Here is a 15,421-nt window from a genome sequence, read left to right on the forward strand (position 1 = left end):
CAGCAACAGCAGCTGTAACCACGGCAGCAATTTGATTCTAATGTCATTTACTTTTTTGCACGCTGCATAGTGATTGCATACATGAAACGTTTCTAGTTAACCAAGAGAAAAGTGAAGAAATTTCACAACCGTTTTGCATTAAAATATATTATCATAAAGAATAGACAGACGGTGAAGATGGTGATGAACAGAGAAAAATAAAAAAAAAATAAATAAATAAATAAATAAGAAAAAAGGACCATAATATTTTGCAAGTTTAGGTGAATGTGCCATGCAATCCTCTAAAGAAATGCAAAACGGGCGTTTCGCATTTGTTTGATATGAAGAGCTCGCTCGATCTTCGCCGCATTGTGCAGTAACATAATAAATTTTTCAAAGGCAAAAACAAATTTATAGCAATTGGATTGTTTAGTTGCACAAACATGCCTGCGAAGCCACAAACGCTATACACATATATGCGTAAATATACAATACACATATATATATATATATATATATAGTTACACACAGTCACAATCACAAATACAGATACATACACAGACACGAACACAGACACAGATCGAATCAACAACAATGAAAGTAAATATATTGAAGAATGAACAAATAAACTTAAAGTTGAAGGAGTGTAAGAGCGTTCTTGTAGTTATATCGTTTGGTTGCTTATTTCTGCCTATGAATATATGAATGTTATGAAAATATATCGGTTGTATTGTCTGTCTTTCTGCTGAGTTTAAAGAAAACAGAAAAAAAAAAAAAAAACAAGCTAATAAAAAATGCCAACCAAAAAGGTAAAACCAGAAAAAAAAAAAACCAACAACAACAAAAAAAAAAAAAAAAAACCCCCTTCAATAGTGCTTGCTGTAAGCGCTTTGCCTATATGTGCGCTGGTATGTGCTCATATACTGAGTTTTCTAATGCTTCTATTGTATTTAGCCAAATGGTATAGTACAGAGTGTTGATGCCTGTTGAAAGATAACAGCTTATAAAGGAAGTTCAATAGACACTTCAACTAAATGGGAATGAGTGGCAGGGCATTGTACTCCAATAACTTTATGAGTGCATGCGTGTATTGCCTCTTTGACTGTACACATGACAACATGGCAACGTTAGCTTGTCAACGACTTTTAATTTGAATTGTTAAATTGGTTGAAGTTTTAATCAACAGCAACTCAACAAAATTAGGCTCATTAGAGTGCTCGTAAATTAATATTCAACACCATTTCACTTGCAATTTCGCAAAAACTCAATTACATCATCTATACCGTCTTGTTGAAATCCCATCCATCTAACACATATTCAAAAAAAAAATGTCTACTTGACAAACTCAATTCGCATAGGAGGAGTTACATTAAGGACATAATTAAGTTTTTTTAAATCTTCAACAACATTATTATACCGAGTATCTCTGAGTATTACGGGCACTCGGCATAAACGTGAATGGACTTTAAGGCAATTGAATATCCCATCGCTGAAAGTCAATTTCAATAAAACACTATATATACATATATGCGTGCAAGTGTATTAAATGGGAAACAAATACGCCAACGTAGACTTAAAGGAAAGGAAAGGATATTGAAAAAACACTCTACATATCAGGGATAAACGCGTAGAGTCACTTTCCCAATCCCGATCAAAACTCCTCTGTCCGTCTAATGTCTGTCCATACATTTTTGCATTCAACTTACTAATTGCAGCGACATGTTTTCGCCCAAAAGCGCATACTGTTGAATATGATTCGCTTTGATTTTTCGCTTTTTCCATCACTTCCCATATAATATCTTACATTGAAAAGTCGTTCATTAAGCTATCTATGTGTCGACTATGTGTAACTCTGATGAATGTCGAATTCCTGTGCCACTGCTAAGCGATTAGGTGCGGTTTACTTTCGAACATACACTGCAAGATGTAATTACCGCTCACATCGACCATTTTCTTTGAGACTTAAATCTCTAGAACGAAATTTGATAAACCATCTATCTTTGTCAGGGGTCTGGCGTTTACAATTTCACTTCCAAACTAAGCGCGGCATAAGTTTTTATAAGCAATCGACATGCTGTTTCCTCCCTGGAACTTATACCAAATTGCAACGCAACCAAATGCACTTTATCGACTGCAATTTATCCGCTCTGCACTTTGGGCATTAAAACTTAACCTCTGATAACCCACGAGATATATGCTAAATAATAAGATTAAGTCTAACTAAAGTCAAGTAAGTAAATGTTGTTTTGCCGGTTGGAAACCATGATTAGATTCAGTGACTTAAAAAAAAGACTTTGAACTCAAAATTGATATTCAATTATATCCATATAGAGTCATCTATTGAAAAAGTGAAATCACTTTCTGGCATTTTAGAAAAGTGATCAAAAGAATTCAATAACCTGCATAGTATTGAGTGCTTGTGCACCGCTTTTATTAGACCGATACCAAAACAGTTTTTTATGGTCTAGAGACGAGCCAAGTAAGTAGGATTGACTACTGCTTAGTCAATATTCACGGGTCGAAATCTCAGTGCGGTCAAGTTTGCTTTTATCATAGCCATAGAAAGATTGCAATCTTCCCCCCATCGATTTCCGATCATCATCGTGTTACGCGTATTGGGGGAACCACATGGTTGATTGATCATATCAAAAACAAGCTACACATATTACGTAGACCTGATTGAATGACTTAGTTTTTGTCTTGCGCGACCTGAGCCTTCACGCACACTTTCGCTCTTCTTAAAGACATGGTAAAGCTTATTAATGTAATTACATTCGAAAAAAGATGTGAACTAATGTGTGTGTGTGTGTGTGTGTGTGTGTGTGTGTGTTATTTACTGTAAAGTTTACTAAAAGTATCATTTCTCCTACGTTCTTACTTCAAAGAATTTCACTTAACTATGACGACATGTATGGATCTATTTATAGATCCAAGATAAAGATACCGACAAAAGTAATATAGAATATAAACTATTATCTTTCGGGAACTCTCTGAGTTGTATCGTGTAATGATAGACTTAGATTGTTCAATCCATCACATGACATAAAGGACTCTTGTTCTATCGATACGAAACCAACTGCCAAAGACTCGTTCTCGTTGAATTCAAAACTATTTCGTAATACATTCCTTCGTTATGATTAACACATGCCATTACATTTTAATCTATAAGATCTTACATTAGTTGCTTAATGCGGCCTGTATTTGTAACTTTATTCAGAATGTTAATATCGAGCGATTTTCTTCTTTCTACCTTAGTGTTATCTTATATGCTTATACTAAGCAAACAATATTCTTAAGAATTATTATCTTCATACATATGTGATTTTTTTTTTTTTGAATTTTCTCTCTTCCCATTCACACTATCTGCTATCTTAGGTTTGTGTTCAATTGCCATATAATTAATGAAATTAATTTAAATATGAATGCACATGAACTCATATTTATTTCTGTCCAGTATTTAGTTTAATATCTAAAGTATTTAAAGGATGAAGTAATTCTTCACTTGAATTTTTTACTTATAAAATTTATAAATAAATAACATTTCTCGATAAATTGCAAATAATATAATTACCGTTACGATACGAAGGAACGCCTTCATCTATTGATATGGTTATTCATTCAATGCGAACAAAGAAGAAATATCATCAATTAAGTTAAGAATATGATAAATGTTTCGTTAAGAATGATGCCTAAAAGTATGCCATGCTTTTTTTTTTATATATATACATATATATATACATATATATATATAACAATATGTAAACAAACTAAGATCACTAGACCAACAGAACAGAGCACGTTGCTTGCTTTTCAGATACGCTCAATAACTGACTTATTGCGTTAGGCAAAGCTTGTCAATCTCATTAGCTCAGTTCCCCAAGTTTGCATTGAATTTGAATTTAAATTGCTGCAGGGTGCGAACACAGACTAAATATGTGTATGTGAAAAAGCATTAAATTTTCGATTCTTTCAATAAAAACATGTAAACGGAAAGGAAAAGTTGGTTTCTGCCAAACAGCTATCTATCGTCAACTTTTCCATATGAAAATATTTCATCAAAAAAAAAAAAAAAATTGCATCATCCAATGATAATATGTATTTGCTCTTTATTATAAAATTTTTTTATCCGTCAAAATGTCAAAAGTTGTGATTTCTCATAACTAGCTGCGGAAATTGCAAGCGTTTATATTTGTAAACGTAAACGATTGCGCTTATTTTGTAAACGTAAATAAAGCATGGTGACGTTACCGTTCGATATTGATTGTAAAATTTAAAAGGGGGTGGGGTAGAGAATCATTTTATTTACAAAAACATTTTTTCGCAATCTTGACATACAATGTTTAAGCTCCTATATTAACGATTTCACAGAGCATCGACTATAAGTCACCGTTTGCGTATATAATGAAGAAGAAAAAAAAAAAAAAAAACATACACACACATATCCTCCATATCATACGTAACAACTTTTGTGTATATCATGTTAACATTTTTAAATGGGAAAAAAAATTTCCGTTACCACCTATGCAAAAAACAAGAAAAATATTTTTCTTATAACATTTTTGAACACAACTGACATTAGAAATAAGGAAATAAAGTAACTGTAAAATTCGCTGCAGCTTCGGCAACATTCGCAAACTGTATTTACAATATATTGAAGGAAATATTTAATTGAAAAGCATTAATACATACATGCATATGTAATTGTGTACGAATTGAATTAAAATTTAAGCCAACAATATTGCGCAAGCGCGCACCTACTCAAATACCAGTTACCCTCACACATATTCATTCCACGGCAAATTTTATATAATCGCGATGATGATGGCAAACACAATAACAAAACAGTGGGAAATGATCGTAACAACAATGAAGGAAAAATGATTATTACGGAAAATTTTTACGCTAGCCCAACCCTTTGTCATCACGTTTGTAACGCATCGCACAACTCGCCACCATCCACCTCACTGAAATTATGTGAATATTGTCTTTAGCAAAATTCTGATGAAAGCCAAAGCTTGGAATATACGCTTTTTGTTCTTAGGCATAGATCCCATTTAAAAATGATCATCAACACTGCAGCCTAATATAGGAGAAAATTTTAATGAACTAATTTTTATGAACAACTATATGAAAATATTTATGTGAGCTGGCAAATAACGCAACAATATATATACATACGCCCTAGGGTCGGATTGAAAGGCTGGTTGGCATAAACGTTACCAATCGGGCACAATTGGCACGCCGTAGTTCAACAAAATATCTTGTAATCCTAAAATCTTGAGGATCGCATCTTAAGTATATCAAAAATCCGCTCTAGAGCGAAAATAATTACCTCTCTTATGTATTTTAATTTTCTTTTAATTAACTTTATTATTTACTTTTGGTTTATTTTATATCGCATGCGTTACTATTCGATTAGAAATGGCCAAGACAGGAAGCGGATGAACAAAACAACAATAATAACAACAGCATAGGTCAAGTTGTGCAAAGTACTTAATAATTGAGATATAAATAATGAGATGAAAATATTATATAAATCAATCAAAATGGATGACAAAAGCGTTAAATGTCAACCATTGGCTCCTTTAAATATTTGAGAAGGACGCTTCGAGATAGTGATTGCCCGGGCGCTATAAAAGATCAAGCGACATGCAGTAGAAATTATCGAGAATCTATGATAAACGATTCCCATGGTGTAAAATGGTACATGTAGATATAGTTGCCAAACATCAGAAACTATACCCTATTATATCCGAGCCCATACTCACTTCGTGAATACTGCTTATAAATATATAGATAGATATGATCTTGTTTTAAAATTAAGTCATTTATGTCTTTTAGAAAAATATAACATCAATAGAATTCCATATTGCAAATATAGTCCAGACAACATGGAAGCAAATGAGATCTTTGTAATAAACTGGAATGGATCGACGTTAATTAATGAATCGGTGGTTCGTAATACACCAAATAAATTAATAGTATGCGAGGCAAAAAGAGAGCAGTAAAAGAGTCATTAAGGCATTATACGAAAAATGGTCGAAAAAGTGGTGCGCGTTGAAGCATCTTTAATAGTATCCATCACTAGGTCAAACCATATCAGTGTACCAGATTTCATCAAAATATCTGACTAAAAAGTCATTTAAAGATATATATTAGATGGACAGACAGACGCATAAATTTAAATTTATTTAAAAAGTGATTCTGAATCGATCGGTATAATAAAAGCTTGATCCTTCTGGATGGTGTACATATCTGCAAAAAGTTAATTGCCATAGGGCTATAAATAAAATGAATCAAACAAGCATTAGAAGCACTAGAATCCAGTACTAAAATCTATTAAGAAGCAGCAATGAGTCTTAGTCCTACAAGCCTCTAGGGCTATTAGATATTTTATGCGTGATTTCTAATAAAAAAGTCAATCACAAAATATTGCATAGGTAAGTGTTTTGAATTATATATAATTCTGTATATGCAGATGAGAGAGCCATTGGGAAAAGAGGAACGGAATATGCGTCCACAGCCTGAGAGAGGGGTACCTCCGATCGATAAAAGCGTGGACAAGCGTTCATTACAACTACAACCACATGATCATTGAACGCGTCCACATTGATTTGATTGTCTTATAAAAGATTCCGGTGTATATGTGTATCTTGCTTATTATATATAATCCAGAAATTTTATTTTCTTAAAGTGAAATAGAATTTATTTATTGATTAAATTTAATTGCAATTACCAATCTATGTAAGATCTCGAAAACGAGAAAGAATAAAATTGAAAAAATAGAATGCCAAGCAAAGTTTCCTCCTAAATGATGACAAAGAATAACATGGCATCCAGGCGTAATAGATGCTCCGAATCCAAAGTATGGTCAGAGATCTTCACCTATTCGATAGAGCAATTGCGAATCATCAGTGTCCAGAAAACAAGTCAACCTTCTGACCTTCTGATTCATTCCGAAGGAGACTATCGAAACTATAAGTTCCATAGACCCAAGTTAGATAAAAAGCGATGAACAACGATGAAATTATCTGCATTCGTTTCATGTACAATTCGAAAATTCACATTTGACTCATCAAAGCCAACAGACAATACCTATGACACCCACCCATCTACCATCTAAAAGTATAAGCCAAATATAATTATCATCGTGAATGTAGATATATCACGCCATCTTATATCTGTATAGTGAACAATTTATAAGACTTCACTTTAATAACTTACATAGCAGTAAAAATGTTAATTATACACATATGGGGAAGGAAATATCGAAAGGAGACGCCTAGTGAAGCTAAAATGCAATAGCGCCAGAACAGAAGCATAAGTCAATTCCACGAATGTTAATGTAAACGGAGATGTCCAAAGCACCAGATACCAGACACACAACGGCAAGATACTATTTAGATACCTTGAAGGGCAGATTGTATTACTAGCAAGACTAAGAAGATACTGTGCTTGAAGAAACTGAAGGAAGGACAACGCACAAATGACTGAATCACTTATCACAATCGTTTCATAAGAGAGCTGAGCAATAAAGTCCGCAAAATACTCTTCAAAAAAGTAGAAGCAACATCATAGAACAATAAGAAGGCAACACTGAAAACACTCACTACATAAAATATATATGATGTACCGTTCACTTCTGGTGGAATATATTAAAGCTGAAAAGCTCCAAGAGCAAAACTAAAATGTCTGTTGGAAAAAAAAGGTTACTACGTGTTTTCTAAAGTGAGCGAATTTAAAAATAATATTATTGATCGCAGATCAAACTTATTTCCTCTTGCACTCATAAAAACCATAACACACCGCGCACTAAACAGTTCAGCCCTTTAAACCCTTTACGTGTCCACCGCCTACGCACTTAATACAAAGTGACAACATCAAGTATTGCTTTGCGAGTCAACGAGCTTTGTAATCGTTAGCAATAACATAACGAAACAGGAAAATGGGTGAAAAAGGGAAGGGTGAAGGGAACAGCTTAAGGTTGACCCATTTGGAAACAAATGCTGTAAGCAGCGACGAAATGTGACAGCAAATTTGTGATTCTGTGCCCCTATGCAATATTAAAGAAAAAAATAAAAAAAATAAAAAAAAAGAAATTGGCCTGAGTAGCCGGAGGCGAGGAATCTCGACTAGCAAATCAATTCTTTTAATAAAAGCCGATAGCCTTAGATGCTAGTGCTTTTAAGAGTTTAGTCTTAGAATTTATTTCTCTGGCGAAATTAATAATAATAACAACAATAATAATAATAAAAAAAAAAAATTACTCCTTTACAAGATAGATCTGGGAGCATCTAAAAATAATTCGACAAACTAGACTATCACTGAACCTACTGTCAAACTATTCACTGATAATCAGTGCGGGTTTAATATAAAATCTGGAAGAAGGAAAATCTGCAAGAAGGAAGATCCGGAAGAAACAAAAAATCTAATACCGATAAACTGCCCTACTGTTTACGAATGATACATACTTACCGGCGGCAGAGCAAAGGCATAGGCATAAATATCGAGTTTGGGCTTGACCTATGTAAAATTTTAAACTAAAGGGGAAACTAACTGAAGAGAGTGACTAGAACGATGTACAGCGTAGCACTCCAATAGAGATATATTTATCGATATGAGATAGTGCATCCGATTTGAGCGTGGCCGCGTCAAACAAGAATTTACAAAGGAGTATATCAAGCGAGTAAAAGTGATTTTAAACCTGCAGCTGTATACAATACATTTCCGCAATAAACTTGTTTGCCGTATGGGCGAAACGTCACAAGTATGGTGATTAAACATTGGAAACATCAATCAATCGAAATCAGCAACAAAACGATTGATTCTCCCCAGACACCGAACAGTTAAATAGATATTAATAAGTTGAGAAAGAAAAAAGAAAAAAATGAAAAAAAAAAGATGGTTTTGTTGCATCTGGTAAATGTCGATTTGAAGGCACAACAGGCTACACTAACATTGCATTAGACAAGCCGATTGGGAAAAATGGGAAATCGAAAAGTCAGTCAAAAATTCTGAACTGATAAACGATGGATGATAAGCCTTGTTATAAATATCATTCGGTTTCGGTATTCGTAAATAAGGCCGCCCTATCTGCACAGATCGTAGACCATAGAAAGTAATAGATCAGAAATAATGCAAAAGAAAAAAACAACTATACATATATATATATTGTATATATACATTGTATATATTCAAAGTAAAGATCATTGAAAATTTGAAGACACACCAGTTCAACTGCAACTATTCGATACATATGGGAACTGAAATGCATGTGGTGTAGTGCCAACAGTACTAATATCGAACACTGCGCCGATACCAAACATAAGAGAGGCATGCAAAAATCACTAATTATTGCGATCATACAAATACTTGGAAAATCTAGAATGAAGAGAGTTGTTCTTGTTGAAAATTGATTTTATGAACAGTACCTATTTAGGTTAAGAGAATTAATTGAATTTGTGTAAAAATGTGTTAAAAAGGGACCATCCTTGTAGTAGCTCTAAACACTAATAATAATAATTAACATTCAATTATTAATCGGAAAGATATTAGAAACAAAAAAAAAAGCACAACAAGCGATTCGAAGAGTCAATGCTTTTCATATGGCTGTTTGGGCAAGATGTCTTAGACATGAAAACATTTGTGAACGCTAAACATTGGAGGCTTCAAGGCTTCATGGGCATATGGGATTCGTTGGAAAACGCGTATAATTATTCCTCGGTATAGGAATGGGATCGCTGTTGTTGCTGTTGTTCTTTTGTTATTGTTGTTGTGTAACAAATATTACAATATAAAGTATGAGTTTATCAATAGTATCAATTGTTTGTGTATTCAATACCGCATCAAACCAAATACATAGGCGTAAAGGCATGCAATAATAAATGCATACGAGAAATGTAATAAATTCGCAAATTTAAAATTGGACAAACATATATGCGTACGCGCATTTATTCCGATATGTATTTGTATATGCATGTATAAACGTAATTATATTTATATATCTATGTACATGTATACATATGTATGTATGTATGTATGTATGTATGTATGTATGTATGCATATATATGTATGTAATTATTTATACATCTATGAGTATAGAGTTGAATAAACTTGACTTCGCTATAGATAGTAAACACGACGTGCAGCAAAACTCACTCGGAATAATCAACCAGCCACCCACTCACTACGCTCTCATATATTATCAATTTGACTATAGGCAAGATTATTATTGTTGTTAGTGTTGAGTTGTTGTTTTTGTTTTGTTGTTGTTATAGTTGTTTTTTTTTTTTTTTTTTCGTTTCTACACCAACATTAACAACAAGGAAGTTACAACATGTTTACATGCTCAGCTGTTTGCTGTTATTACTGCTCCTCACCAATCAACACGCCGCAGTAGTTCAAAATGAAAAAAAAACAAAAAAAAACAAAAAAAAACAAAAAGGAAAAGAAAAGACAAAGTGAATGCAGATGGCGTTAACCCCTCCACCCAAATATATATATATATAAATATACACGTGTATATGTATGTATGTACGTATGTATGCATATAAATCCATTTGAACGACATTGCCTTGGAATGCTTTTGTGTTGATCTAATCAACGCACGGAATAAGAGCAAAAAAAGAAGTTTAATAAGTAAAACACACTCTTTGCAAAGATCGGTAAGTAATATTGTAATTATAAATGTGTTCTGTTGCTTGAATCGGTTTTTTTGTGTTTTTACAAAATATCTCTTACTATACCTGCTGTTAGCTTGATATTGGCCAATGAAGCTATTGAGGATGATGAAACTGTTGTTGATTGTGTGTGCTGTTGGCTTCGGTTGTGGTTTCCAATAAAACGCTCAGCAACCAATGTTGTGGGTGTTGATGATGTTGAGGCTGGTGAGGCCGTTGCTGTGCTACTGGAACTAATTGTTGTCGATCCAAGCGGGGTACTGTTACCGTAATTGCTGGCGTTAGTGCTGCTGTTGTGATTGTTGTGGTGGTTATTGATATTGCTGGCGCTGCCACTCGCGCTATGGTTGCAAATGCTGCTACTGTTGCTGCTGGTGTTTGAAGAGGTTGAAGAACACCCGGATGACGACGAATTCGTTGATGCGAAGTTATGGCCACTGTTTGTGGTATATAATGCACTTCCACCATTTCCAAGATTTCCAAACTGTGCTACCGAGTTACCACTTAAATTTGCTGTATTATTATTATTAGCGAAACTTGAGCTAGTCGACGAATAAAACGTTTGACAGCTATGTGTTACTAATTGACTGAAAGAGTCCTTTCTCTCGCTTTCGCCCGTAAATGTTGCCCTATCAATGTTTGGATTCGATATAGCACCTGTAGGCGTTGCAGGTGATTCTAAATTTAAATCTGCTTCGGACTCGGCCGAACCGGCATCGCTAAATCCACCTTGAGTTGATGAGTCTTCGGGCGTATCAAAGAAATGTAAATTAAAATCTGAATTCGCGTCAAAGCTTACTTCGGGCAATTTTTCATCTAAATTATCCTCTTCATTCAGGTTGTCGCCATCGACAGTATTCCGTGAATGCTGATCTTGTATTTTGCCGGCCGCACCACCGGTAACACCAAGATGTTCTTGTCGTTTATTTGTTTGGCTAGTGTTACTGCTTTCTACAAGACTCGAACCTATTTGCGCATCTTCCAAATCTAGCTTGAACACATCCATGTTTCATCCATTGACCATTGTGCCATTATCTTCGGCTTAGTCATTTTGTATGCGTATATGAGTAATGTAGGCGCCCTCTGCTCTAGATTATTCACAAAATTTTTCATACAACTTGAAAAATTCAGCTGATATCGCTTATCACTCAACAGCATAATAACAACAATTGCTTACAGTCTTCAACCATAGATCATAGTTTATCACAGTTTAATTCAGTTTTTATCATTATTATTATTATTATTATTATTATTATTATTTTTATTATATATATATATATATATATATATTTTTTTTTTTTTGTTTTTGTCTTTTATTTATTTATTTATTTATTATTATTATATAGAGTCTTTCTTTATCCAGTTATATTACTCAAAATCATGAAACGTATTAGAGTAAAAAATTTCCTAAAATATAAAGTTTTACAAAACGTAAACACTTCTACAGCTACAATGCCAAGATCACAATATCGTAACGTAATATTATTTACAAGGAAAATTTCAAAGAAAGAAATTTTCACGAGAGAACATTGGTTGGTCCAATATTTACAAGTTTATATACTCAACCAGTTGTGTTTATGGTTGTACAGAATGACAAACATTAATGATTGACTATCGAAATTGACTTACGAGTCTAATAAAAATATATTTTGTTTATTTATGAAATGAGAGAATTAATAAAACAATTTGCTAACTTCGTTCTCTGTTGATTGTTAAACGTTCAGTTCCGTTTTCCTTTCACATTATTATCACAGTCCTTGCAAGCTTTTCTTCTTTTCTTTTCTTTTAATACTTAATCCTCGCTCCGCCTTACGAAAACTGAAATAATCGTTAAAACTACATAATAGAAAAATTACTTTCGGCGTAGAACGAACCTTTGATTTATTTCCCTATATACAATAATTATCAAAAGAAAAAAGAAAAAAGAAGAAGAACAGGTAGATAGGCAGATAGAATCTACCCGGCATGAATTGAATATAATTTGGATATTTAAGAGATTTTTCACAAGACTTCTTTGCTAGCTCTAAGCTAAAATAAGACCTAATACACTTACAAATTACTATCACGACACATATATATATATATATATATGAGAAGTCTGGCATAGCATTTGCAAGGGATGGTTCATTTAAGGATTAACCGATAAAGTAATCCATCGCATAATATTGCGTTGAACATTTGAAGTTTTGCATTGAAAAATATTAAAATTATTGACAATATTGACAATTATCGAAATCGATTATCGTCAATATAACAATTATTTTAACAAACTAAACCAAGCAACTAACTATCTAAGCAATTATGTTCAAACTTATCGTAGCACAATTGTGGAGCAATGTGCAACCAACTAACACATCAATTAAAAAATTTCCTATCTAGCAGATATATGGCAACACTGTTGCCGGACCCATATGATTTCTGGACAGTACTAATCTTGAAACGATACGAGACAAAGTTTCATGATATTTTGACAATTAGTTTACAGGTTACAGTTGTTTAAGTGACTCTAGACCTGAAGTTATCAAATTAATAGAGAAAGAAACCCGTTGACAAAGGCTTGGATTGAAATATGTTCTCGCGCGTCTTGTCAAATGAAAAAATTAAATTTTTTCAGATGATTTTCCTGAAGATATAAAAAAAGCCCACAAAATAGTTTTGGAAGACCGTAAAATAAAGTCGCGCGAACTAGCTGAGACCTTAACGTCTATTTAGTATTTTCCATAAGCATTTGACCATGAGAAAGCTTTGCTCGAAGTGGGTACTACGCTTACTCACTTTTGCCAACAACTTTTGTTGATGGCACGAAGCGCTATTTTGCTACTGCTTAGGCGAAATAAAAAACGATTATTCATGCGCTATCTGACAATGCAGGCAACGTGGAATCGGTTAAGCGTACCGAAACCGAGCGAAGAAAGAGCGTCACTAAAACGCCTGTAAGTTGTTCGCTACTGGCCGGAATATCACGAAATTGTGACACATCACGTTTAAAGGTTGATACTATACCTAAATCATATGGGTGTGTTAACTGTGCCGGACCAAGGATTTATTGAGTGATGTGATAATATAAGAAATCTTCTTTTATAATCAAAAATAAACAAAAGCCCTCGACAATTGCCATCAGTCAGTTAGTCGAATTGATTATAAATGAAATTTTACTTCCCTTCTTTATGGCATATGATCGATGATATTGCATCAAGCTCACGATCAAAGGGAGGAATTATACTGAACGCGTGTTTGTTGTTCTTTTAATATTAAAATTGAAACTACAAACGGGTATTTCGAAGGTTACACGTAAATGTAATCCTCTTATGAAATCACTTACAATAAGCAAGACACATTAGCTTTCTACTAATAATAATGGAGATCGATCCCACCGTTTATCCGAGTCTGCCAAAAATATTTCACTTCCAATGCGACCACAATTAAGAAAATATTCTGCGATCATTTTATGTTGATTTGAGGGCGAACGGTACCCATAACGCGTTCTAAGACGCGCATATAACTTCCGTAATGATTTTCTTTTTTTCCCGATACCTAAGATGATCAAAACTTATGGAAATTATTAAATTAATTCTCATAAAGGATATGAAGAGGAATAATGACAAATGCAAAGTGTTGAGCAAATTAGTTACAATTTATGCACTTTTCCATTTAAATATGAATTAAGCGAAATCGAAGCGAATCGACTTCCAACACAATTATCGAAACTTGCCAAATAGATTATTTAAATATTTTTCGATTTAATTATTGTGGAAATCGCGCCTAATGTTCGGCTACAAATGTTTCTTATTTATTATTTAATCCTTTGCGCTTGATCCAGATATGAAATAAGAAAATGACAAACCGGCGAAAATATTTAATTGATTGACTGAAGAGACAAGGCATCCATGCAATAGGTAGGCCATCGTAATTAATTTAACGAATTGAGTTTGAGAAAATTTCAATTTCAATAATCATTCGATCGTTTTTACCTTTAGAAACTTTTTTAATCAAACGAGTATGAATTGTCAATGTTACGCAAGGACATCTCTGAAAAGTCATTTGCTTCAATATATAATATCTAATCATGATTACATTCTTTTTCAGATTCTTTTTTAAAAACTAATGCATCTTGTGTGCTGTCAATTAAGATAGAGAGAAGTAGAGATATGTTTTTTTTTTTTGTAATGCTTTACTTGCATGTAGTGTTCGGAATAGCTTTTGCATAAAGAATTAATGTTGCTGAGAACACGGCTCTGAAAGTACAAGTCAATCATTCAATTCATTTTTCTAGGCATCGAATTGTGAATTGATTCCTGTAAACAGGCAGACAACGATACGAATCGATAGAAATTTTTGATGAGCATTCATTTAAGAGATGATTAGGAGTTTTTCATTTCGGGCTCAATAGTTTATAATACAGTTGTAGAAATTTTTACATAATCGCATTGCAACAGTTATTATCAAAATCTCAAGAGATATTTATAGAAAATTTCACTTATTCCAGCATAAGTATTAGAAAATTATTAACAAAAATTTTGTAGAATTATAAACACAACTGATACTTATACATGTGCGCGTATGTACGTATATATATGTATATATATATATGCATATCTACGTCTGTATGTATATATATTTTTATACATATATATATAGATACGGTAGGTAATATATATATCTACATATATATATATATACATATATATATACATATATATCTACATATATATATATATATATATATATATATATGTGTGTTCTACATGCGCTAGCATGTAGA

General features: G+C 33.2%; 1 protein-coding gene across 2 annotated transcripts in view; it reads right to left on the reverse strand.

The window, feature by feature from the left end:
• LOC119644996 (ecdysone-induced protein 78C) overlaps positions 1 to 15,421 on the reverse strand; it is a 78,977-nt gene that overhangs the window by 51,480 nt on the left and 12,076 nt on the right. Inside the window, exon 1 of one of the 2 annotated variants that reach the window (XM_038044739.1) lies at positions 10,726 to 11,771. The exons of the other annotated variant lie outside the window; for it this stretch is intronic. Within the exon in view, the coding sequence (XP_037900667.1) occupies positions 10,726 to 11,665 (940 nt within the window). The 5' untranslated portion in view covers positions 11,666 to 11,771. Of the gene's footprint in view, positions 1 to 10,725; positions 11,772 to 15,421 lie in introns of those variants that run through there. 2 annotated transcript variants of the gene reach the window in all.

This window comes from Glossina fuscipes, unplaced genomic scaffold (genome assembly GCF_014805625.2).
Source record: "Glossina fuscipes isolate IAEA_lab_2018 unplaced genomic scaffold, Yale_Gfus_2 1, whole genome shotgun sequence".
Lineage (NCBI taxonomy): Eukaryota > Metazoa > Arthropoda > Insecta > Diptera > Glossinidae > Glossina > Glossina fuscipes.